The sequence below is a fragment of the Triturus cristatus genome, chromosome 7 (genome assembly GCF_964204655.1).
Source record: "Triturus cristatus chromosome 7, aTriCri1.1, whole genome shotgun sequence".
Taxonomy (NCBI): Eukaryota; Metazoa; Chordata; class Amphibia; order Caudata; family Salamandridae; genus Triturus; species Triturus cristatus.
The window spans coordinates 493860991-493888735 of record NC_140590.1 but is presented as its reverse complement, the minus strand read 5'-3'; the positions used below and the strand labels follow the sequence as shown (position 1 = coordinate 493888735).

Genomic DNA, 27745 nt, shown 5'->3' with positions numbered 1-27745 from the left:
ACCCCACATCCCTAACCTGGGCCTCCCGGATCTGTCGGGATTTGTCCCTGGCCGATCTACTGCACACAATTTGCGCACGGTCTTCTCCACCCTACATTACTTTGAGGCAGATTTTCAAGCAGTTGCTTGACGCAGCAAAAACATTTGATTCCCTGCAGTGGGAATTTATGTTCACGCCCTCCTCTGAATGGGACAACCACCCTTTTTCTTGAAGTGGTACATCTCCTATACGAGGCGCCGGCGGCGCGCGTCCGTCTCAATGGCTGGGTATCTGCCGCGTTCCCTATGTGGCGTGGCACCCGACAGGGCTGCCCTCTATCACCAATGCTTTTCACGCTGGCTCTGGAGCCCCTGGCTTGCAAGCTCCGCCAAAACCACGCACCAGCAGCACTGCGATTCCGACAGCGCCCATTAGTAGTCTCGATGTACGCTGATGATATGCTTTTGTACGTCCGAGAGCCTGCGGCGTTTCTCCCAGAACTACTAGGAGAATATATAACATTTTAACGCTACTCAGGGCTCGCATAAACTGGGTCAAATCGACCGTGTTCCCCCTCAAGGCTGGTAGGCGACGCATTGAGCCGGACTTCCCACTCACATGGTCCACTGATCCTGTAAAGTATCTAGGGGTATGGCTTCACAGAGACCCTGAGGAAAATTATGGCCGTGCCCTGATCCAAATCACAGAACGAGCAGCGCGATGGGCCAAACTCCCGTTCTCTCTAGTGGATCGCATTGCAGCAGTCAAAATTACAGTTTTGCCTAAACTTCTTCATTTGTTCATTAATATTCCCATCCGTCTTATTCTTGCATTGTTCAACTCACTCCAGTCAGCACTGCTCTCCTTGGTGTGGGGCAGCAAGAAAGCCCGCTGCAGCTGGGAGGTGCTGGTACTGCCATTTGAGAGGGGAGGCTTTGAAGCCCCTGACATGCGCCTCTATTATCTCTGTGCACAGGTCCAGTTTGCTCATTACTGGTTCAACCCACAAGAACTGAAATCAACCCTGCACTTTGCACGGCATGGGCGTGGAAGACGCTAGCGGCACGTGCACAATTACAATACCTCTATGCCCCAAGGTTACCGCTTTCGGCGCACCCGGAAATCTCTGCTGCAAAAGAGGCGCTGCCCTTAAAGCTTTGAGCTCCGTGGGAATAACTCAATTGGGGGATATTTATAAACAAGGCCGGTTCAGATCGCTCTCTGACATACAAGGTGGTAGGGACCATGGGTTTATGCTTGGGTTCACATATATGCGCGTGAGGCAGGCTATTCGTTTCATTTATCCTGATTACCCAGCAGAACCCCAGCCATTGTTAGCACTACAGGCGGTGCTAGCGGGTGCAGATCGCACAGGCCTGATCACGAAATTATATACGGCGTCTCTTAGGGAAAGAGAACAGTTTGACGCCCCATCATATAATAAATGGGTGGCATTACTGGAGACCTCATTCTCATCGGAGATGTGGGGGTTTTGCTGTGTTCTTACTGGCCGGTAAACAGCAAATTGTAACCTCAGCATCATCCATTTCAAATACCTGCACCAGCAATATTATACCCCGATGCAGTTGATGCGGTTTGGTCTGCGGGAGAACTCCTGCTGTGTTCGTTGTGGTCAGGCTGATGCGGACCTCTTACATCTCGCATGGAGCTGCAAGGGTGTAAACAGTTTTTGGGGTAAGATTACAAGCCTGCTTACAAAGGTGGTGCTAGAGGCTGTGCAATGCACCCCTGAGGTGTGCCTGCTGGGGTGGGTAAAGAACCTAAAGCCCAGTAATCGCAGACTAGTAGCGGTCTCAACCTTATTGGCAAAAAGAGCGGTGGCCAGTGCTGGGGCTCTAGACTCACCACAACTCTGAATAAATGGGTTCGGGACCTACTGTACTGCAAAGAGCAACTTGAGACCTATGCTGAGGAACTGCCTGACACTTCCCACCCTAAAGACTTTTGGGCTCCGCTTTCAGTGGATCTTCTTACAAATCCTGTTGTAGAATAGATTATGTAATCTGATGCTCTCGCTATGTTTTTTCTTGGGACTGCCGTTTGCTGTAATACTACTGTATGTAATGAGATGCTCTGTGGGGGTCATGATCTTCTCTTTTCAGTGCCTTGGGATTAATGGGTTTAAGGGTGGTGGCGAGATTTGGGGGTTGTTACCCTTCTCTATTGGCATAAACAACTACTTGTACTATTATTGCTTTTTGATGTCAGCATTGGCCTCTTGCAAGAGGATCTAATGTGTTTAATGCAAGCAGATTAATAAACAAATATAAAAAAATAAAATACAAAAAAAGGCACTCTTGTTCAGTGGGCCTAACTGGGCACCTGTAGCCAGCCTCTACTCCGTGGCAGTTGGACTGAACTTGTGATTTTGTCCCATTCTAGCACGACCACATATCCACAGTTGGTGCTTTGTGCTTTTTGGCGCTATTTTCACTTAAATCTTTAAAATTGCATATCTTGAGTTCTACTGATGGGCTCCTTTTGTGCTATGTTTTCACCGTGTTACTGTTTGAAGTGTTGCCCACATACTTTACACATTGCCTCCAAGTTAAGCCTAACTGCTCTGTTCCAAGCTATCTGAGGGTTGAACACAGGTTAATTTAGGGTTTGCTTGTGACTTCAGCCTGACAAGAATTTTGGCTACTGCTTGAGTGGGGTTTCACTCCCTCTTAACCAGTAACCCAATTTATTACAAGTGATATCGAGGATGGATGGTTGGAGGGAGCGCTAGCAGTAATGAGAATTGCAGGGCTCCTACAGGACATTCCAAGAATCCTTTGTCGTGAATCAGACTTTGGGCGTGAAGGAGAGGAGAGAGAGAGAGAGAGAGAGAGAGAGAGAGAGAGAGAGAGAGCGAGAGAGAGAGAGAGGACAATTTGAATCTAAGGATTTTCTACAGCCTTTTCCTGGCCCATTGTTCACTAGAAGGCCTACCGCTAGAGTTTAACAGGTAGTTAATTGTGACAGTCTCTTTTCTTTTGTATGCTTCTTTTGGGGCTCTCCTGACAGGATACTCCCAGCTCCAGCCCAACTTCCTGCTAGTACCTTACGAAGATCATGACTGGACGAGTCTGAGTGGAATAATCAAAAGGGTGAGAACTGCCCAAATCCTGCCTCAGAGTTGTTTGTTGGAATAAAAACTACTGTCTGAAACTGTGGTATATAGATGATGCAAAAACTTCCAACCAGCATGCAAAGATTTCTCTACTACAATTCGGGGTCTTCACCTACTGGCTTGGTGACTTAATCTTCTTCCCTTCCACCCGCCCTGCTTTTTCCCATGGACATGTTAGTAAGGTGGTGATACCATCACTCCTCTACCCACTATCATAATTCTCCCACACTTTAAGATAGACTGTGGACAAAGTGTCTGCCTGTCGCCTACACTATCAGAGCAGCTAGTTTCACTCCACGGATCCATACTTCAACAGTTTTCGCCCCTTTTGGGCATTGTTATTGCGTCCTAGACCTTTAGCAATGGGTTTTTGACTAAAGGCAGATACTGACTGATGGCCGCAACCAGATTGATTTCCCCAAAGAAAACACATTGCTCCTGATACTCCCAGGAAAAAACACAGACTGTTTGGAACATTTTGCACAAAGGATGCCACTAGAAGCAGTCCCTCAGGAACAGCCTATGCTTGTCTGGAGTAATTGTTAAGTATTACAAGAACACCTGTACAATTTGTTGTCTCCCGAAATGCTATGTAAAGTACCATATTATGTCAAATGATTTAGCATTGGTTGGGTAGTTAATTATTACTGCACATTAGTCAATCAGTCTAGCTCTGAGTCTCTAACGCCACACCAATAGGGTAAGCCTAGGACTGCTTGGCTTTGCTAACTTAAGAGTCAACTGTGAAAGGGGCGTACTTGGTGCTCAGTTTTGGGCTCAATAGTAAGATTAAGCCGTAAGGCACTAGTGGCAAAAGGCTTTGATTGACACAGTTGGAGCCCAGTAACCCTGTCTTCCCCAGGACTCCTGAAAAAGTTTCCAAAGAGCTCATTGAAGCTCCCTCCAGTAGAGATAATTTGAAGTGGTCTTTATTACTTCTTCTTCTTCTTAAGTAATAGTAGCTCAAACAAGTTCCTAGGTATGAATTCACCTGTATCAGGAGGAAAACGGTACTTCAGGTTTACTTAATATTGCTTTAACACAACTGTAATGGCTGAAAGGATGCCAGCGTGACTTGTTCTTTTGATAAAGGCTGTTGCAAAAGTATACTATTTAAGGTAATTACCTGTTTGTTGAAATCGACTTCAGTAGCTAGGTCCTTATACTCAGCCGCTTTAAGCTGCATTTGATGCTGAGCCTCTAGGGTACCTTGAAGGAGTATTTCTTGTCTGTGGAGTGTTTGGCCCTCAAGACATCCAGGAGGACCAGCACATGTGAGAACCGTGCAAATTGCGACTCAGCATGAGACTGGGCTGTGTTTGGTGAAGATCTGTCAAGTGCCCTGTCTATCACCTTGTTGAAACCTCCCCGCTTTGTGTGAATGTTGGCTTTTGCTTCCAGCAGGATGAGTCCCAGGGCTTTGAGGACCGAATACTGGAGTGTGAGGAAGGGAGGGGAGTGCAAATAAGTTTAATTTGAAAACGGACATTCTCCCTCTAGAGCCTTGGACCCCCACCTATCTCCCCTGTGGATCAAGCCAGATTTTGTCAATTCCAAAGACGATGAGGTTCTTACTCAGCAGAATCACAACCCCTCAGCGGCGTAGCTGGGGGGGTGGTGGGGCGATCCGCCCCTCGCGGCACTATTTTGTGGGCGCGGCTCTGGTGGCCCGTGGCGGCGGCCTTTATAATTTATTTGGACACTCACTGACACTACTGTCAGTCACTACAGTAGTGTCAGTGTCCCCGAATAAATAATAAAAGCCGCCTCAACAGGCTGCCAGCACCGCGCGGCCCCCGTGTTAAGTGCAAGCGCACATGCGCTTGTAAATGCGGCCTGCAGCGCACCGCACCACATAGTGGTGGGTGCGCGACGTACCGCATTTGTGGTTGTGGGTCCGATCCCAGGGCCGTCAATCTTGTAGCGCGTGAAAGCGCTACAAATAATGGCCCTGGGCATAATGTTTTGCCAGCCCTCGTGCTGGAAAGTAACGAATCAATGACGCGTCACGCGTTCCACCTCCACGCGGCGCGCTCTTGTGACGTGAGGAGTCGAGTCTGGGGCAGTGGCTGGACGATTTGCTGCAGGGTGCGGCAGAACCAATCACCCCTACGGTAGAGACCCTGGAGTACTGGAGCCTGAGGACGGTAAGAGATACGAGGGGAGGAAATAATCTATTGTGAGTGGCAGGGCAGTGGGCACAGGACAAGTCCTACATAGCTGCCAATGTTTCAAATTCCTGTGTGACTTTTTCATTACTGCAGTGTAGTTATGAGGGACATTTCAATGACTATGAGTGACACTTTCTCTTCAGTAAAATAAAGCAACGAAGTCAAGGGAAACATAAATACCAGCAATTACACCCATTTAATACGTTCTAGAGATCGTGCGCTCACATTAACTTAATTTGTGTTTCACATTGTGACATTTAATTGTGTTTCACATTGTGACACTCACTGAAAACTTGAAGTGGCTTGTTGTTATTTTTACTTACTCTTTCTGTTCTTTCAGCCTGAGCCAGGCTGGGCAACGTGACTGGGTCAGTGGCAACAACAAGGCAGCTCTAGCTGGCCGCTACAGCCAGTGACCCCCACGACAATTTCAGCTTTCTGTCCTCTAATTCTGCCGCTGCAAAACCGGACCTGACTTGTCGTGAAAAATGGCCCGTGCCTGTCACTCGCCTGGCTACCAGACTTTGATAATTTGTTGCCGGCTGCAAGCCATTATAGATATTATTAAGCTCCTCAGTGCAGGTGACCCGGTTGGGGAAGGGCAGTTGCAAACCATCCCCGGGCCCCCGAGGACCATGATTAATGCCGCCAAGCACTCAGCAGTCGGCTAACTGCACCATCTGCGCGCTTCTACAGCAGAACGTGACGTCACTTCCACTCGCTGCGTTAGGGCCACAAAGTGTGTTGCACAACCTGACTGGGGCAGGCCCCGACAAGCTGTCTCTGTACTAGCTAATTGGGCCCTACCACTGACTGGGCCATGACGTCAGGCTGTTTGACTTACAGAGTGCAGAGGGAAATCAATCAACAATAGACACACATTGTATCTGACTGTGAGCCTGCTCAGCTGCTGGGAGCATCCCAAGCCTATGGGACTCTGGAGCAGCCCACGCTGGCCACAGAGGTGCACTGCCACCTGCCACACTGTCTGCAGTGGCGCGCTACCGTTTGTCATGGGCGGCAAATTGAGGGCTATCCCCGGGCGCCTCAAGCTCTAGCTAGGCCTCTGCAACCCCTGTAATCCTCCGGTGTATCCTGATGGTGCCAGCGTCACATTTTTACCCCTATTAAGGCAGGGAACACTTGCCTGCCAGATGTGTTTCCTGCAATAGTATTAAGTCAGGGGCTTGTCTCTTGATGTATTGTTCAACCACACCACATTGGAGTTTGCTGATCAGGCCACTAACGTTTCACAAGAGGATGTTTAGCTAGTTTGACTCACCCTCAGGAGTGTGGTGCATAGTGGACATGTAACGTAATGTAAAAGGCATTTTTAAAGCGCACTGCCACTCCAAAGAGTGTCCTGGCACTCTCCACTATCAGTGGAGGAATAGAGAGATCAGAGAGAACCCAGATTAATCATTCAGAAAAGCCATGTTTTCAGCTTCTTCTGGAACTGGGGGGTGGATGAGAGGCATCTTAATCCTAAAGGGAGTTTATTCCAAAGAGACAGTCCAAGAAAAGAGAAGGGCCTGCCCCCCGTTCTGGACTTGCATATCTGAGGGTTTTTGGCCAGAATGAGGTTGGCTGAGAGCAGACATCTTGAGGGAGCATAAAAACGAATTCTCGCCCTCAGGTACCCTGTGCCTGACTGATGCAAATCTCTGTGGATCAATAACAAGGTCTCAAAAATAATCCTCTTCCAAACGGGAAGCCAATGCAGCTCTCTGCGATATGGGGAAACCTGAGTACTTAGAGGCGAGATGAGTAGCACTCGGGCTGCTGCATTTTGGACCACCTACAACTTACTGATCAAGTATTCATGTAGGTCCAAGTACAGTGCATTGCCATAGTCAAGTCTAGATGTTATCAGTGCTTGAACTATCAGCTTCCTAGCCGAAAGGGACACAAAATGGAGGAACTTCCTGAGCACTCCCAGCAAACCAAAGCAGGTGCCTACCACAGCATTAACCTGTGATACAAAGGAAAGCCCACCACCAAACATGATACCAAGATTTTTGACCAAGCTAGTGTGGCATAGAGGTGGGGGAGCATCCTCTGGCCAGAAGGACTGTCTCCGATCTTAAACCGAAGAAAATTAACTCTGTTTTACCTGCAACACACTTAAGCTGATGGTGAGATAGCCACTGGGAAACTTCTGATAGACAAGTTCTGATTTTTTTCACCAGAGAATGTTTCATCCCTGCCCCAGGAGAAAAGTAACTGGGTGTCGTCAGCATATGAGACTATTTTAGCACCCTGGGTCTAAGCCAAGCACGCCAGAGGAGAGAGGTATATAATGAATAATGTGGGGCTGAAGGCAGAGCCCTTTGGCTCTCCCACCTGAAGATCACGAGGCCCGAACGCATTTTCAGATGGGAGTGCCACAGGGCTCCACCTTGAGCCCCACGTTATTCAATATATACTTCACTTCTCTTGTGTGCTTGACTGAGACCCTGGGTGATAAATAGTTAATAATCATGTCATCTGATGTACAAACCGCCCGACTATGTTGTGCAAGAATACCTCTTGTGTGGGTTCACAAGTCTCCTTCTCCCAATGTGTGTCGGCATCACCACTCCATGTGAACCTTCACCATAATTGGTGTATTGTGACCTGAGTAACCACCTCCAAATACTGAAGGAGGACCAGCTGTAAGTGTAGTCAACTTTAAGGTTCAAACATGCATAACCGCGAGGTGCAATTGGCACCCCTTTACACACTCCTCCCACCACACACTTTATGAAAGGAAGTATCTGTTGCCCGATCTATAACATTCCAAACTTACGGCATTGGCTTACCACTATGACTGCACCACGCTATACACAGTAAAGTATTGCTGGTATATTGCATGGCCCTCACGGCCTGTGGTGGGTCTTTATCTCCATCGGGTGAGTGTCAGCCCAGCAATGTAGTGTCAATTTTTGTCACCATTTGGTGAAAGCTTGTCTGCTCCCCTGTACTTGCCAGCCAGGGGCCTGCGTTGGGTCCTACTTGATAGTTTGATGGCTGTGCCAGTTGCTGAGGCTAATTGACACTTGAGGCAGTATCTACGACATTCGAAACAGGAGTCAGTCATGCTGGTCTTCACTTTCAGACAACAATGAGTTCCTGCCGGCTCCACCATAGACAGATACGCCTTGACAATGATATTTGGCTTTGGCGGAGGCATCACTTTCCAAGTCTCCATTTCATTGGTTGGCCTCTGAAGGAGGCCAGTATAGGACTCCCCTCCACCCAAATCCAGGCTTCCTCTGTGCTGTTAAGAATGTGAGTGTTCCCCTCTTAAATTGCCGTCAGGCTGGGTGGAGGAGAATATACTTAATATGCATTGCTCGAAGTTTGACCTTCACCTCTGAGAACAGGCGTCATTGATGCTGGACTTTCACTGTGTGTCTGGGAAATTCATGATCATTTGATGGGCATGGGCCACCTGGAGAATGAAGCCTCTGAGTAGTTGAGACGCAGGAAGATGATTGGCCTAGGAGGCGTACCGAGCGGTAAGACAGGAGCATGGGATCTGTGGGACCTCTCTGTGGTAAAGCAAGAATAGAGATATTGTTCCAGGACCCAAGATTTAAACCACTAAGACAAGAACTGCTCTCGGTGTGTGCCCTCTGGGACTTCCACCAGCCAAAGGTTACTGCATTGGGATCTGTCCTCTGCATCTTCTGGGCGCCTCACCAGATGTAAAGCAACCTCTTGCATCTTCGTGAAGTCTTGTGTGAGGGTGCGCAGCTCGTGTTCCACGGAGGAGACACCTGAACTCTGCCTCCAGCAATTGGTCCGACACTTAACAGAGGTCGTGGCGCAGCAGAGCTACGTCAGAGCCACTCTGCCGATCCTTCCCTTTACTCTAGCGCCTTCCACGGTTCTCATATCACCTTAAGTATGGTTGCTGAAGACACCGGCTCGTCCTCCTGCAGTCTTGTGGCTCCAAACGTTTCTCGTTTCTTCCAACAAGGGGGGGGTCCACTGCACCAGCGACCAGTGGTGAAGCAATCTATCATCCTTTCACCAAGTGATTGCAGGCAATTGACGGACTGAAGGGGTTTTTAAACTGGGTTCCTCGTCCCAGATGTGGGTGGAAGTGCACTCCCCACACTTATAGAAACGAGTCCCTCCCTCTAAGGGTCTTCTGGCTACACTACTTTGGTCTCTTTCTATCTGCTTCAGGAGCATATACAGGAGGTAGGGTGTATCTCTATGAATGCTTTGGAGCCTTTTCCTGAGTCACCCTGACCCTCCTCACAGGTCCTTATGGCAGTTATGAGAAAGTCAGGGCCTGTATCAGCCTACCTCCCCATCGGGATCTATAGCCTGGGGCCGTATTACAGATACAGTGCATTTTCCTTGTTCGGCCACAGCGCACATTTCAAAAGGTGCACCAGGTGCAAACAAGGAAAGTGTGCCTCATTCGAAGGAATGTGCTGCCCCCAGGGCAGTCGCGAATTCACGCTGCCCTCGGGGCAGCGAATTCAGGTGAAATATGGAGCAGCTGTTTAAAGCTGCTCCATGTTTCACTGTGCAGGCAGAAATCCACCTGCACTTTTAAGTGGGATTAGAGATCCCCTTGCAGGCGGGTGCAGTGAGTGACTGCACGCGCCTGCAGGAGGATGTCTGGGGGAGTCCAAGGGACATCTCCCCCCACCCCTACCGAGAGGCTGTCTTTAAGAGGTGCACTGAAAGTGTGCCACTTTTTTCTGGCGCACTTTCAGTGTGCCTCCTCCAGGACGGGTCCACGCTGTATTTATCCCTGTAGCTGCATCATGGGCCTGTGAGTAGCTGTAACTCCCTACTGGGGCCAAGTTGGGCAAATGAACGCCTTTGTGTCCAAGAACGGCCTATAAACAATGCAGTTGTTTTAAATGCTGAGGTCAGGATTTATGTCATGTTATGCCCTAATGCTATATGGTGGTTCAAGTGTTTTCTGGTTGTAACCAAAGTGATGATACCTTTTCTATATGCCCTGATGTGGCGCTAGGAGACAGGTGAGATGACCTGCAGTGACAGGCCAATGTGACTTATGTCAGGAGTGATATAATATGTACAGTGATGGTGTTATGCAGAATGTTTTCACAATGCTTTTCTTTTTGACATGAGCAACCTATAAGTCTTCACTTTATTGCACTAAATGAGGTTTTCTGACAGTTGCCTAGTTGACAGAGCAATAGTGATTTATGTGATTATGGTCTAATGTGTTTTGGTGTATAATACAAAGGATATTTTTATATAACCTTGTGTGGAGTCTCTTCTGTGGTGTGCCTAGTGTGTCACTGGTGTGTGTTTGTGTGTTGCGCAAATGCTTTACACGTTGCCTCTGAGATAAGGCTGTCTGCTCTACCAAGCTACCAAGGGGGTGAGCAGGGGTTGTCTTTGGTGTGTAACTCCCTTATCGTGACTGGAGTGGTGGGTTCTGCCTGGCTGAGGTGCATACCCTAGCCAACCAGAAACCCCATTGTTAACAGTAATCAAAGGGTGTATATAATCCACAACACTCATGAGTTGGATGCTGTGTGATTCAATGTTGCCACGGTGAAAGCAGTTTCAGGTTTAGTAGCGGACACTGCGTGTCAATGCGATCTGACTTTTTTCTCTGAAACTTGGTTACCTTTCGTGGCCACTTTCGATGTTCTCACATCGGATCCCTAAAATACCAGTTTGCTGTTTGTCTGTTGGTCTGCTTGCTCCTCCCACAAAATTCTCAGACTGGCATAAACTATAAAATAAAACCAGACAGTCCACGTGCCTCCTGCATCACAACATTTATTGGGAAAGTTACTCCATTAGCTGAGAGCAGGGTTAATGAGACAAGCAAACAGAATACAAAAACCCTAAATGCCACGGCCTAGACGTGTTCTGAATGAACACAAACCACCTGTGCTGGGTAGAGGCTTCTCAGTCAAGAGAAAGCCTAAAAGAAAAAGAAGTTACTGGGGGATGGGGAAAGTTCCTTCATCCTGCTAAGTGACGCCGCTGCCATGTAAGATATATATTTGAGCAGTTCCAAGAAATGATACACACAAGGAGGCAGTCGTAATATTTTCATACGAGCACCCACCTTATCTTCCTTGATCCTGCACACATTTTTTAAAGTTGCCCCTACGATCCTATGCAAATATTTAATATGTAAACTTGGAGATTAGTCGGAAAGTGAGAGAACCTACATGGATGCCGGAACAAAAGAAGCTCTCCCGCCCTTTTGGTGATCTTCGGCTAGTGTTAGTAGGGGAGGCGTCAGGCGTTGATAACGTCCTCCAGTGTGAGGTTAAGCCATTTAGAAACAAGTTATTAGAACAATACATTCTACTATTTCTGCCAACAGAGAACAAAGACAATGCGATATGGAACATTTTCATCCTGGGAGAGATCTTCCTAATCCAAGACTTCTTACCATGCGATCCGTGGTCAAATCCCTGCTAATGATTGGACAAGCCCTTCCCTATAAAAAAGAGACCTGGGAACAGGAACCAGTCGGCAAAAGAGAAAATCCTCAGAAGACATTCAGCGCGTCATTTCACAAGAACGAATGACAAAAAACACTGGAAGGGAGCATCATTCTAAGGCAGACACTAGGTGCTTAGGACGAAGGGCATCTGGTAATTTCTTAATTCCTATAAACAAACGGGTGGCCAAATAAGGAAGGTAAGCCAGGATATGCAGGTTTGGGCATGAAGGAGGCAGCAACGTGCCCGGGAGTTGGGGAACAGGTCTAGCAGAAAAATGTTGTGGAGGGGCGGGGGGGCATTCATCACTCCTATTTCAGAATTCCAGAAGAATGTAAATTACCTCTGGATGGTTTTAGCTTCCTCGCTGGTGATTAATGCATCGGAAAACGCCCTTCCACACTTGGTTGGTGTGCATCCTGGAAAACAGAACGCAGAGGGAGGGTCAAAACAGAGTGAAGTACACAGCTGGTAAGTGGCAGTAAGCTGTTCATGCTTACTTGCACTGCAGTCTAAAAACAAGATATAATCGCTCACCATATAGAACATTGTTGGTAAAACAAAAATGGTTTTAACAAGGCATCCTTGCTGTTTTCACTCAAAAGCACAAACGGTCTCATGACAGACACAAGATGCCATACATTTCACATGTAGCTCGCTGTCTAATGCCACCTCGATATTAATCTTTACAGTAAGTCAACATATCAGAGGAAGGGAGTAAACCATTCCAAGATGGACACTCAGTTGTGCAGAAATAGTAGCTACACATGATGCAGGTGAAATGAGGGCAAGGGAGTAACCCAGTAGGGCTGTCTGGGGAGCTGCAGGACACTCAAAAAAACTAAAAAAAATGACCAAGAACCTTTAAAAGGAAAAAATGTAAAACCAAGTACAAACCACCAGTCCAGACAAAGATGCACCCTCATATTAAGATGGAGGTGTACATGGTATATACATGTGTAGAGCTTCGGATTTATTTTCTTAAATAAGGACCTGGTAGATAGTACCCTACTTAAGAATGTCAAACAAGGATAGCAACAGGACTAACTTTCTACCTCAGAGTTTATCCGAGGATGTAACCAACCACAAAACACTTGCTTACTAAGTAAATATGTGAGATTCCATGTAACAAAATATCAGTCTACAGCCTCCAACAGAGTGCAATAACATTACACCCTTAAAGGCCAATTAGATTTTAATAAATGCATTTCACAATAAGTAAGTCAGGCCTACTACCTTTTTTTGTAACTTTCCATAATAAACATCAGACCTGTGGCATCTAAGATAACTTCTCGTAACTAACTGTTGGACCCGGCCTCGTGGCATGGTCCTTACCCCCGTGGATTGTGCCCGTTCCCCGCCCCGGCCTTCACGGGCCACCCTTCTGAACTGCACCGAGGCCCTTCATCCTGAGCTGCACGAGGTCGCATACCCCTCGTGGCTCCGCCATCTTGTTGGCACCCACGTGACTCTGTGCGCCAACCAGCGCGACCCCGCTCAACCCGGCCTCGACCCCAGCGAAGCCCCGACATCGAGGCACCACGAACTGGCCAGGGGGTGCCGCAGGAACCATTCATCGCCCCCGGCGGAGGACAGTATCGATGGGACCCCCAACTGTCCTCCCCTCTCAAGGTGTGATCGCCCTGCAACTCCCCTGGGCCTGGCGCCTCTCCTGCTGGGCGTCTGGCCACCTCCACCCGGCCTCTCCGCCCCCACCGGGCGCCTGGGTCCGGACATCAAAGGGCTCCAGACCTATATCTGGGGCGACCCCGCCACAGATCGGCAGTTGTATCCCGGAGTCGAGAGCCCTGCTGATTGAATCGCGGCTGACCCTACGGAGAAGAACTCTTGTCGGAACCATCACGAGCCCTGCTGACTGCGTCGCGGCTCCTTCTTGTGAACACTTTGAAGCCACCTGGAACATCGGAGCCCTGCTGACGCTGTCGCGGCCCAACCTCGCTGAAACCTCCCTCGGAGCCCTGCTGACGACGTCGCGGCTCGAGCTGAGCAGAAACCATCTTGAGAGCCCTGCTGATTGGATCGCGGCTCTCCACGAACTGTACGCCAGAGCCCTGCTGACACCGTCGCGGCTCGACCCCTCCAAGATCCGGAGGTCCTCCAGCTTGAGGATAAGAACTGGGCCCCAGGTACCCTCGTACCGCACTCCTGCCAAAGACTGTCCCGCTACCCCTACCCTTCCAAAGAGACACTAAGACTTTTGGTGGATCCCTCGATCCCTTCGTGTAAATATTGACCTCGTAATCTTTTTATTGCTGATAAAGAATTGCTTGTCTTGAGACAACCTCCTTGAGTCCTGTGTGGTAGTGTTACTGGGCTAGTACGTGATAGGAGAAGGATCTCTCAGGAGACTTCTCGGCAGCGCTCGGCTACTTCGTACAGTGTGAGGGCCCCCCTTTGGTGGTCTCGCCGACTCCTCGGGGTCTGCCTTCCAACACTAACCAATCAAGTCTATAGCCTTTCCTAATGGCTTGTCGCTGTAAGAACCTCTACTAGGTCTACTGTATTGCACATAAGCTGGCAAACATCAAGAACAGTCAAATGTGTTTATCAAAACACAGACAAAATCACAGTTTGCAAAACAATATACAACCCTTCTTAAAAAAGCTTCAAGGCTTCTCAGAGTGCAAATATTTCACCCCTAGTATTTATCAAAGGGGACAACCAACAACAAAATGCTTACCTACAATGGTTATCGGTGAGAATCGCAGTAACAAAATACCAGTCTACAAACTTTAATACAGTGTCATGCTTATCCACTTTTAAAGGCCTAGTAGCTTTCACGTATGATCTTTAAATTAATAACCCTGTCCACTTCCTTTGTCGTAACTTTTCATAATGAACAGCTCAGACATATAGCCTTGATCAAACCAATTCAGCCCGGCTCTGTTAAGCATAAGAAATTCAACAAGTCAAAAAATGCAATGTTTCAAATACTTACAAAATTATAGTTGGCAAAACAGTATACAACCCTCCCCAGAACAGCAAAACAAGGATTCTCAAAGTGCAAATCTTCCATCCCTACAGATTGCAACAGAGGTACCCAACAGCAAAACTCTTGCCTTTTATAATATTCTGTTAGATTTCTTATAACAAAGTAGCTTCCTAAAAGCTTTCACACACTCCACCCTTAAAGCCCCATTGGCGTTTACATACACTTTGCACAATAAATAAGTCAGATCTCCTGTCTTTGTCATAACTTTTCATGATATACAGCTCAGGCCTATAACCTTGAGCAATGGCTTGTCACTGTAACCAACTCAGTCTTGCTGTCTAGACCATAAGCTTTCCCATAAGGCAAAAACTACAATACAGCTTTCCTCGGAAGCACACAACATCTGTCCAATCAAAATCTATACCCTATACTCAGGGGTACAGCATTTGGGTGGAGTTGAAGTCACTCTGTGTAACACTCCTGAAAATAATTTTCTGTTAATTACATAAGGTTTATCACCAGCTGAGCTGTCAAGCCAGACCTAAAAACAGCATACGAAGATGCACATGATGCAGATAACCGCAAAATAATTCGGTAGATCACCAAAAATCCATGATTTAGACACTGCCTAAAAATTCGGTGAAGACAATATGACCTTTTGCCTTAGATTAGTAATATCTTGACTACTTTGTGGAGAAGTGTGACGAGACGGCAAATATCTGAGGATGCCAACATGCCAATAACTTCATATTGTTTTGCTTCAGTTGTACAGCTATATATAAGTATATAAGTAGTACTTAGAATCTACAAGTGCATGTGGTCAATGACCTATTCAATTCTCAGTTGGTTAACTTCTTCAAACTATTGTAGAGAACTGCAAATTCCCTGCAACACCAGTTTGCACTGGGTGAGGAGATACTTCATTAAAAAAACACCCATAAACCCGGGCCTAACGCTACATGTAAAGATTCCCAGTGGAAGCAACTCCTAGATTGTTTACTTGTCCCTGTAAAGAAGTATTTCTACATAAAAGTGACTTTTCAATGATATTGTTTTTAGAGAGGTCACGCAGAAGGAATCATTGGATAATGGAACTTGTTCACAGTCTTTGACACCAGCAATGTTTCAGTGTGGCATGAACCACCAGGCATCAGCTCTGGAGTAAATGCCTAAGTGACACCTACACAAAACACAAAACTCGAAGTATCTGCTCATGAATATTAGTGAAAGATACATTACTGGAGTGCAGCTGCAGCAGCCTAGTATCAGTGCAGTGACCTAGGCATAGTAGGCACTGTGAGCCGGTTGATAACACGTTTAATGCAAGACACTGCTCGCTAGGTTGCAGAGTAGTCTACAGTAGAATAGTATGCAAAAAGGTTCAAGCGTTCTTCAGACAGATGCACAGGATAAACCACTGATGGTACTAATGAAGAGGCCTGATAGTGGATGGACCCAGCAAGTGGTACTAATGAAGAGGCCGGATAGTGGATGGTCCCAACAAGTGGTACTAATGAAGAGGCCTGATAGTGGATGGTCCCAGCAAGTGGTACTAATGAAGAGGCCTGATAGTGGATGGTCCCAACAAGTGGTACTAATGAAGAGGCCTGATAGTGGATGGTCCCAGCAAGTGGTACTAATGAAGAGGCCTGATAGTGGATGGTCCCAGCAAGTGGTACTAATGAAGAGGCCTGATAGTGGATGGTCCCAGCAAGTGGTACTAATGAAGAGGCCTGATAGTGGATGGTCCCAGCAAGTGGTACTAATGAAGAGGCCTGATAGTGGATGGTCCCAACAAGTGGTACTAATGAAGAGGCCTGATAGTGGATGGTCCCAGCAAGTGGTACTAATGAAGAGGCCTGATAGTGGATGGTCCCAGCAAGTGGTACTAATGAAGAGGCCTGATAGTGGATGGCCCCAGCAAGTGGTTCTAATGAAGAGGCCTGATAGTGGATGGTCCCAGCAAGTGGTACTAATGAAGAGGCCTGATAGTGGATGGACCCAGCAAGTGGTACTAATGAAGAGGCCAGATAGTGGATGGTCCCAGCAAGTGGTACTAATGAAGAGGCCTGATAGTGGATGGACCCAGCAACAACACAGCTCATGCACCCCACATCCGCTCAATCTCCTTTCTATCAATCAGCACTTGTTCACCTGTGTGAAAATATTGAAAGGCCTGCAAGGGGTAGATGGTTTGGAGGCTAGTTCGCACGACAAAAGGGTCTATGATAAGCAGAGTTTAGCCAAAGATGTTTTTCAGCAGGGTCTCACCAAGCTTACCATCAGCCCTCGAAGGAAGATGTGCAATTGCATCAATGGAAACATGTATTGATATTGGCTTACAGTGTGAATGCTGGAGGGTGAGGGATGCTACAGACTGCATACATAATACACAGACAGAGGAGCTTTGATCCGCGGGCTTCATCTATTGATCTCTTTCTCATACACATTTTGCTTCTGCCCACCACAGAATACTCAATGGCTCAGCCCCCTTTACTCATTGGCTACCTTTGCCTTGACTGACTGCACAAAGTCTGTGCACCTTTTTCACTTCCACCTAAAATAGGTTTTTTCTCTTCAGTGACAATGCCGATGCACAGCATGCTTTTTCATTTTACTTTTTATATAATAAATTTAAATGCCAGCTATTAACTTTGCCTTCACTTCGGGTGCCCAGGTAAAGAGTGATTTATTTTCCATCCTTTTTAAAATGTTGCAGTTATAAAGTGACATTGTAACATCGGAGCTGTAAGCAATCTAGCTAGGTGTGGATTTATTCCTCTCTCCTTCACAAACAATAGAACGCATGTTCCCATTGAAAGTCTTGTTATTTTAATTAAAAAAAACACTAGTGAAGCAGCTGCAAAAGTGAATGTTTTTTTAATTTAAAATGTATGTTGCAAGCATATGGTGGCCCCTTTCAGGTGGCGGCAAACTTGTTTTATTTCTGTGGCATATGCCTAAAAAACAAAACAACCATTGCAGCAGCTTGCCAAAGCCACACCCACGAACAGTAACGGTGCAATGTAACCTTCCAAGAAATGCCACGGGCTTGATGAACGGCCCATCGAAGCGAACGCAAGCCGTGAAAAATATGACAGGCGCGGCTGGAGAATGTCGACACAAACTGGAAACAAATAAACAATATAAGATGTCACATGGCTGTGGGGATTTGACCAACTGCTCGCTCGTTCCATATTTCTTCCAACTGTAAATTACATTAGATGTAAAAGTACACTAGAGAGTGATAGTACAGCACGTCACCATTCATTTCCAAACTTTGCCTGTGCGGTAGCTGACAGTTCTACCCACATGTTTATTAAAATGGCTGCCTGGGCATTAGCTGAAGACTGTGGCTGCAGTATTCGAAAGGAGTCCAGAGCCATGTATCTGATGTAAGCATGTGTGTTCAAATCTATGGCTAAAAACTCACCGCAAGGTTTGGCAAAGCCTTGAACATATGGTTCAGGTTACTGTTGTTAATAATCTCTAACTTGTGACATGTTTTTTTAGAAACGAATTCTAAGATCCATATTTTCGGGAACCAGGGAGTGAAGGTTTAACTATCTGGACATCAAGTTACAGGATACTTCTAGCAGGACATCTATCTTATGCACCATCCCCGTTATCTTCTAAGAGACTCACCCTAACAATCCTATTGTCTCATCCCAGATCTCCTTCCCTGCAGTGCCCTCCCTTTCCCATTCCCTCGTCTGGCCACCATGAAACTCTGCTGCATTCTCAGAGTCAGTGATGCTGGAAGGTGGGCTTTTGGAGGAGTACCACTCAAGAGAGACTGGGTCTTGACAGAAAGTCAGGGTGTCCGTAAACTGGGCAGCAGCATGAAGTAGACCTGCCTTTTCGTTTCTTTGGAAGCCCACAGTGGCATGGAGGGGAATGCTTCATAGTGGTTGGTTGGCCCACATGACATTAAATCAGCTGTACAAAGGGGAGCCTGCACAATTTAAGTGATCTTAGTCTAAATAAAGGAACAGATTTTGCAGGCATACACATATACCATGTGCAGGGCCTGCTCATGGTTTCTATATTGGAAGGGGGAGGGGCAATGTGTTATAATCTGCTGTTGGTTGTAATGCATTCTCTGTGCAGCTTCTCTGTTTCCCCGCCCTGCTCTGCCAGTGTATGATGTCATGGAATGTTGGTGAGTGACTGAAGGAGTGGACAGCGAGGGAGAGTGGGCTGAGCAGAGAGGATGCTGCTCCTGGTGGCGTTTTCCCTATTAAGTAACTTACAATCTTGTAACGTTTCCAAGAAACCTACAACGTGCTATGCTGTTTGAACTGGGTACTTGACTTCTATTTATGAAGAGAGAAACATTTGAATTACAACACTGGCGATGACTTGAACACGAACTTGAAGGGAACTTACAGAAACAAAGATGTGAAGGTACACTGAAGAAGCAAGAAGAGAAAAAGACGCCCTGAACCCCACCAGTGTCTTTTCCATCAGACAGACAACGAAGAAACCAGACTGTAAGCCTTTTGTATGTTATCAGGTGAAAAAAGAGGATTGGCTAACCGGAGGAAGAACCAGCAGCGACTGAATTAGCAAAGGCCACCCCCGAAGGGGGCCTCGAGGGCCGGTGCCATAACGGCCACCAGAGCCCACAAAGGAACAGATCTGGTTGGCGCTGGTCTGTGCCGCCAGGAAAGGACGCGCGGCGAAACGCGCCTGAGGCCCTCACCCCCCCCCTTCCAAGAACAAAGGGAAGAGAGGAAGGGGGAGGAATATAAGGCAACGCTCCCCCTGGGCAGCTCACCTTCACATTAGGGAGCTGGGGGAGCGGCGCCAACAATTTTCGAGTGCCACCCACCCACACCTACAACACTAGCATCACAGTGCTGACAGGGATGAAAGGAACTAATGATACAATGGTTGGCTATGGAGACCCACCAACGAGCAGTGTGTGGGAGTAGGGCCACTCACTTTGGGATACCACACGGCTGAGTGAAGTGGCCTAACAAAAGGGGGCAACAAACAGAGACGGCACTCGCAGCTCAGCTCCCGCCGAACGGCAGGGCACAAAAAAGTCTAACAAGGTAGCGAGTTGGGAGCCTAACTCCGGGAAAAAGCTACCACAACGCGAAGAGAGAGCAAACAGAGCGCAAATCCAACCAAAAAGGGGCGGAAACAAAAGGTGTATTGGTTTGGTTATGGAAACACACCGACAAGGCGGTGTGTAGAAGGAGGGCCACTCACTCTGGGATGCATTACAAATATCTATTCTCATAAACAAATTTACCATAATTTACAACAATTCATCTTGGAAACGTTTGATAGCTCAGTGTACATTTACATTGGTTGTATTTAGTTGAAGGTGTATATGCTTACATGTCCAAAGCTCCTCACTTATTGCACAGTTTGATGTCATTTCACAATTTTAAAGTACATATGCAAAAAGGACTCAGTCCCTCGATGTTATAAAACTCAGACTTATTGGGTAATGGGAGAACTTCCAGGTGCCAGCAATTACAATGGTTTTGAATTGTAATGGTTTTAAATTCATACCAGATGCTAGTGCCATGCCATTATTATAGTCTCTATAATAAAGTGCTTAGTGCAGGTTCAAAATAGGACATAGTTCCAATGTATAGCTATGCACCCCAACCAGTCACCACATATTGCACATCTCGGCCATATTCACTCCGCTCATTGCGTTTAAAGTGCAAGTGCCTAGAGAATAAAATCTTACAATATTGCACGTTACCCAAATTCTCAATTCATCATGTTTAAAGTGCATGTGCCTGGTGAATAAAATGTCAAACATTGATAGAGTATGTCTCGATAAATTTGATCTTTAAAATAAGCCCGGGCGGAGTTGGAGGAGTGCCACTATGCGGAGTTCCACGAAGTTGGAAAAAAACTCCGCTCCTCTCCCCTCCACCTCCCTAATTTAATTATAACAAAAATACAGGCACTTACCTGCTGTGGTGTCTCCGGGTTGCCACGCAAACCTCTACGTTGTAAATCTTGCGCACGGCATGCTAGCATGCAAGATGTACAACATAGGGGTTTGCGTGGATGAGGACGGCGAGGACAAGGAGGAGAGAGAGACCACGGTGAGAAAGGAGACAGCCAGGAGACGCCACAGCAGGTAAGTGCCTTTTTGTTTGTTATAATTAAATTATGGAGGGTGAAGGGGCCCGGTAACTCCGCTCTGCTAAGGAGTCAAGAGTTTTGCCTGAACTCCGCATTCTCAACGGAGCGCGGAGTAGGCAAAACTCCATAAACTCTGCTGGCGGAGCTGAGTTCTCCGCCCGGGATTACTTTAAAACCTTCAACAAAGTACAAAAGAGAGAAAGAGGGGTGTGCGGGTTGGGAAAGAGATCAAATGCTCCATTGCATATTTCTATTAGATATTGGCATTATGAACTATACACAATTTCACTCAACATCTTAATTCTCAATCTCAATCTTAATATTTGTACTGCCAAGAAAATAATTTGGGATGCCTCACGAGTAGCAAACGGAGATGGCACTCGCAGCCCAGCCCCCCGCCAGATGGCAGGGCACAAAAGAGACTAGCAAGGTAGCGAGTTGGGGCCTAACTCCGGGGAAAGGCTACCCCCCACACGCAAAGGGGCGTGGAAAACAACAAAGAACAATCTACGAGCTGTCAGGGTGATTTATGACCCTAGGAGATGCAAATGAGCAAAAGACAAACCAGTGATTTATGGCCAGCCGATGATTTATGGCTGATGAGTTATGATGCTCACGCAGAATGATTTATGACAACAAAATGATGACAGATTTGCTACAGAATGGTTTATGACATCCCGATGATTTATGACCTTGATTTATGGCTGCTGATTTATGATGATCAGGCAGAGTGATTTAATGAAATGAAAATAATGGCAGATTGCGGCAGAATGATTTACAAGACCCGATGATTTATGACCACTGATTTATGATGTCCAAATAACACTGAGTGATACCCAATTTGCGATAATGTATGATAATGATTTATGACCCCGGCCGCAAGAAGGTGTCCGGGGGAGTTGTACAAACATGACGTATGTAATGAGTAATAAAACTGCGGCCAACAACCATCACAAAATACAATGACTGTTGGCTGTGTGCAGTATGCAGATACACAAGTATGGTACTGTTCCTGGAATGGGCACAATGCGGCTGTTATGAGCCACTCAAAGGACTAGTGCAGCTTAATTGTTTACCTGCCGTTTAGCTTCTACACAATTTTGGAACTTTATTTGAGTTTGACTTTCGGCACATTTGTAATGATTTAACTTGTGGTGAGTGAATTCACAGGCTATTTTGGAATTAGTTTGCACCTGTTCCCAGCATAATTAGAATTTAAAGCGTTACATTTAACCTTAACCCGTGCTGAGACAGTTGAAGCACAAGCATTTGGAAGCTGTCTGTTGTGGCTTAAAATTAACCCAGCGTGTGAGTTTGTAAGTGCTGTTAACAAGTGAAGTGTTGCCATGATCATCAAGCGCGTTGCCAAGAGTAGCGCATGCCATTACCGGCACGTGTTGTGCATATATTCTCAGCTGGGAAGTTGCAAGCCATGTGTTGTGGTTTGAAAGTAGCACTAGCATGTGCCACATTGTGACATGTTGCGTCATCTGAAAAGACTAGAACGTGGGTGGCATCAGTGGAAATAGCTGCGTGTGACTCACGTAAGTCGATAGGCAGCGTTACTGAAGCAGTCAGGTGTCGACGAGCAGGAAATGTTGTGCGATGTCGCAGTGGGACATATGCAAGAGCGGAGCATTCTGGGACATTGAAGCTGCGTTTGGAGACTCAAAACCAGCTGTGGTGTAGTGTGCAAGGACTGCAAGTATTTTTTGTTTGGGCACAGTCAGCAACCCAGAGGTATAATTTGCACAACAGCAGAACCTCAAAAGGTATTTGGGGAAGAGTTGCCGATATATAAATGTTATGTCCAGTGATCAGTTAAAGAAACATTCAGAATAGAGGAAGGACTTCCACATGAGTTTATGCCAGTGCTGTGCAGTATTTGATCTACACTCAGGGTACTGTGAGCATGTTCGGGTGAGATGTCGCTCACCAGGAAGGATTTGGAATTTGCTGTCAGAGAATTATATTTTTAATGCCTAATTTGTTACGTGTAATGTAAATGTATTGTACATTTTGTTAATTGTATTCCTTTCTTGTGAGGAGTGGACAGAAACATGTTTTAATGTAAGTTGCTTGCAAGGGACTTTAGAGGAATTAGTGGTTAAGTCCATGTCTACATGAACTGGCTACCAGACTTTCACATGCCAAGAGGGAATCTTTTTAATTACAACACTGGCGACGAGGATGGGATGAGGTGGGCTGAGGAGAGAATGCATTACAACCAACAGCAGATTGTAACACATCTCCTTACCTTAGAAAATAATAAACAGCAGGTTATAACAACGTTTTCGAAAAGAAGGGAAAAATTGAACAAGCATAGGGGCAAGTGAAATAATATACCTAGACATTCATACAGGCTACCAAAAGATCTATATTCTTACTACGTCTTTTTAGAAGCTTAGGAAGCACACTGCTTACAATATTAACACTGCACGGACTCAGTCATATTTTGCCTTGTTTCATACCATAAGGCTTGCTTGCACTGCGCTTACAGTGGGATTACTTGAAAACTAGAGCAGTTATGGTAAAGTGCCTGCACCACATTTTAAGTCGGGAAGTTATTATAAATACTGGTACACCAGTTTTGGGCTTAACAATTACAAATCCTTATTTTAAGATATGTTAGCTCAAATGGTTCAATTGAAGCATACCTCTCAACAGCTCACATTTGGAGGGAGCCCCTCGTCCTGGACTCACTTTAGGCCTCCAAACAAATTGCTTACCACAGACCAACAGGATAACCTGCTTTGCAAACCTTCACCAGACTCCAATTGGAATACACCCTAAAACCACTTCCTTTTTCTCCTCCCTAGATAGTCAAAAGGTGTGACTATAGAGAACCAAAACTCCAACTGTGTTAATGTCATGGATTGGCCTCTGTCTTCCCTGATAACATATTAAGTGGTGTAAAGTGTCACACGTGTTTGACAACATGGTATCTCCAGCAGAAGTAGCAGACTATCTCAAAGCACACAGAAAACAGGTGTGTTCAGCATTCAAGACAGCAAAGGGTGCCTCAGGATCCGTGTTTCTTGTGAGACTGACCAAACCCAGTTTGAACACAAGGACACAGTGACTGTGGTCGTTGCTGTCACGTGTTTAGCGGCAGTGGCGACTACTCACATTGCAAAGTGGTGCGACGGGGAGGAGGAGAAATACGAAAAAAGAGCACAGAAGAAATTTCACAAATATAAAATTGTACTTACCTGCCGCTCCGGCAGCTGCCGCCTTGCTCCTCTCTCCCGATCCTTGTCTCCAAGACGTCCACAAACTGCTGCACACTACGCAGCTCCCAAATGCCAATCCCGACCCTGCTCTCATGCTGGAAATATTATTCCCAACATGAGAGAAGCACTGGGATTGGTCTGATCTTGGTTTGCCACTCAGACAATGCCTGGGAGTCTGTGCTGTTTCTCTAACCCAACTGTGCAACATAGTTCGGGTTGGACAAACATAAGTGCGCATGTCTGTTTGGCCGGCCTACGGCAGCCAGCCAAACTGACATGGGCACTTGCAAGTGCACCTACCACTCCTCCTCCCAGTCCATGCCCAGTTTAGGATTGCCTGGCCCGCCCCGCTGTAGGCTTGCATCGGCTGTCAGACAGAGAAAAATAAAAGATAATAAAATTGTTTTATTATCACTTTATTATTCTTCTGCTGGCTCCTCCGCTGCAGTCTAGTGGTCTGTTAATCAGTTCCCTGCTGGGGCTGTGTTCTTCGAATGAGTAGATAGAGGGGGTGGTGAGGTTCAGTATGAAGTTCTCCTCACTAATCACAGCATCCAGTGCCGACGTATTGGCCCTTAACAGAGGTCACTCCCAATTGGCATATACTAGCAGACAGCTGCACTATAAACGTCACCATCCAGCAAAAGATGACAAAAAACGATAAACTCAAAAATGTAGAAAAGTGACGTGCAAGTGGCAGCCTGATCAGTGCCTCTGCCACAGAAGCTTTCTATCAGCCCTCAGAACATGAAACTACAAGACCAGGATGCACTTGTGGCCCTTCACCAGATCCACAACCCATTGGAACAGGGGAAAAAGAAAATAATATAACGTCACACTAAACCCGTGAACTTGATCAGAGTATGGCTGTTGGAGCTGGATTCTGGCTCCCAAGAATCAGTGGAACCAACAATGGAGTGTAGCCTGGGACGGAAACGGAGGGCATGTTCTTGGGCTCATCAAAGGAGACACATCAACACAGGTGTTTGCAATAAGTATAATTTGAGAAAAGTAACTTAAAACTGGGTGGTGGTAGCGGGCCCCGCAGAGTAAGGAGGAAGCCACCATGACCACCTCTGGCCAGTTGTACTGGGCCCACACAACTCACTGAGACACGAGCAGGCTCTAGCCACAAGCAGAGCTGCAGGGGCAGAAGAGTCAGTCAAGTACACCGAAATCGTGAAGGGAAGAAGGTAGGTAGGTAGGTAGGTATCTTGGTGGTGCAGCATGATGCGTCAGCTCTTATGCTGCTCAGCAGATACACCCAGGAGCGCAAGGGGGTGAATTCTGGACTTAGAGTAGTCAGCAAATCTCCATGTAATGGTTGGCCAGGCGCCAAGAGTGCCTCACCAGCCACAAATGACTGCTCTAAGAGCTATAATTTTACCAGAAATTGCACAGCGGCAGGCAAAAACAATGACAGCAAGGAAGGCAGGACCAATATTGCGACAGAAATGGGAGATTGAAAGAAGCTAAAGGAAGTGATGGAGCAAAGCAAAAGCACAAGGATGATGAAAAGACAGAAAGTGAAAACAAGAGGATAGTGAGCGAGGGTAGCGGGGATGAAACGGAGAGTGAAAGAAAATTTTTAAAAAAACAACCAGAGGACAGTGAGCAGAAGAGTATGGTCATACTTTTTTCAAGACCATCACCACAATCTAATTAGAAACATCTAATGAGAAAAGTAACAGGGCAATGCAACCCAGTGGGTTTGTTAGTACTTCATTTCCACAAAATGCAGTGGGCTGAGACCAATGCTGATGTACAAAACTAGAAGCCAGGTGAAATGTAGGAGCCAATGGCTGGAAAGGGTGGTCAAAAAACATCCTCTATCTATATGTCTGTGCATGTTAGGGACAAGGCTCCCACTTTTCTGTTTTTACTGATTTCTACAGATAAATGCAGACAGAAAACAATGTGTTTCTGTCTGTATTTATTTTTAAAAGCAGAAAAATAAAGAAAATTATGCTTCTAGTAAGTGACTCCATGCTGTCCTTCATGACTTTCAGGCCAACAGCTGAGCAGACAGCATGGGGAGTTAAACACAGGATGGAAATTCCTTAACTGCAAGCATATGTTAAGATATATTTGTATATAATGCTAATATTTACATGTGGGTGCTATTTAGCTGCCTAATTTGCTAAAACGCAACAGGCATCAAAGTATGAGTGTATGTTTAGTAATTAAATAAAAGTGGAAATATATAAATTTACGATAAAATAAATATAGATAAATACCAATAAAAGAGCCAACAAATAAATATGATGTAATACAGACGGAAATGTTTAAAAAAAAATATACACCATTAAACGGGGAACCTAAGTTATGGATAAGTGTGCTGTCATGACGAGCTCTCGCCAGACAGGAAAAGCTGCCTGTCGGCGAAATCTACAAACGAGTCCTGTCAAGTCAACAAGGGAAGAACACAACTCATTCATTCAGAGAACACTGAGCTCGAAAAGCTCTTGGGTGGGACAAACAAGAAGAGTGAGAAAAGCCATTAAATCAGAATGAGAAACCAGAGATAGACAACAAAGATATCCAATCATGAGCAAGACCCTGATCCAAGGCACATTAAGTATGCATTAAGTATTGAAAATAGCACGTCTGCTAACAAATAGCTGAAGCTTTCTGTATATAGGCCCAAAAAAGACCAAGAAATAAATTGCCATCTAATTTAACTGGAGGCACGGGGTTAAAATGAACCATGAAACAACTCAATATTGACATACCACATAGAAAGTAGCTTCCTGACGTAGAAGCTAATACAGAAAGTATGAAAATATTTCTGGCAAAACCTTTTTCTGTTAAAAAAAAAAAGACAAGAAAAGAAAGACTCTTATTTTTGAGTTTTAAAATATGCTGCATGCACCCTTTCAGTTACTTCAATGCACAAAAAAGGCACAGAGTCATGTCGGGTGTGTGCATGTTGCTGATATTCTGCAGTGATGAGCCCCGAGAGTCCCCTGAAGGTACAGTTAGGAAGCAAGTCTGAAATGTTAGTGATTGGTGTGATTTTTAGTGCTGAGGGCATTTTTAATTATTGGACCTTGTACTCCCGGCGACCTGTTAACGTAAGCCCACCGCTCTTCCACAGGAACATGGCAAAAAAAGAAAAATTTATGATGGGAAGGGAGGGTGGGCACAAAAAACACGTAACACTAAAATCACCAGGGGCCAAATACCCATGCCTAGGGTGTGTTGGAAATATCCGCAAATCAATATTTCCTGGCTCCCGGAGCCAAATACGAACCAAGGTATCAAAAGAATAATATAAAAAAGTATATTTAGTACATATAAAAAATTGGATTGGTAATTTTATGCAAGGCTGAAAGAGTGGAAAGCAGTGTTTAAACATCTCCCTCAATTAAAATAGGAGACTAACGTAAGCACCGACCATTCTGTGCCAATATAAATGCAGATAAACAAGGAGACCAACGTTGGGTCTCTGAAGTACTGGCAGGAGAACTTGGGTAGAATCCCTTTCTTGGTATAATAATGGTGAGCAAGCCAAAAAAGGATCCAACCTCAACCAGGTCATGTGGCACTTTTCTGGTGAAATCATATCTGGTTCTTGAAAACTGTGAGCTGTACACTGTAAGCCACTCTACGCCACTCCACGACACTCCATTACACACTTTACTACACTCTACGACACTCCATGCCACTCCACTCCACGACTCTCCACTTTGACACTTTACTTGAC

At 46.0% G+C, this 27745-nt stretch overlaps 1 protein-coding gene across 4 annotated transcripts in view; it reads right to left on the bottom strand.

The window, feature by feature from the left end:
• Positions 1 to 27745, bottom strand: part of OGFOD3 (2-oxoglutarate and iron dependent oxygenase domain containing 3) — a 1085915-nt gene that overhangs the window by 779552 nt on the left and 278618 nt on the right. For all 4 annotated transcript variants that reach the window (XM_085616866.1, XM_085616868.1, XM_085616865.1 and 1 more), the window contains one exon: positions 12077 to 12152. In XM_085616866.1, the coding sequence (XP_085472992.1) occupies positions 12077 to 12152 (76 nt within the window). The remainder of the gene's footprint in view (positions 1 to 12076; positions 12153 to 27745) is intronic.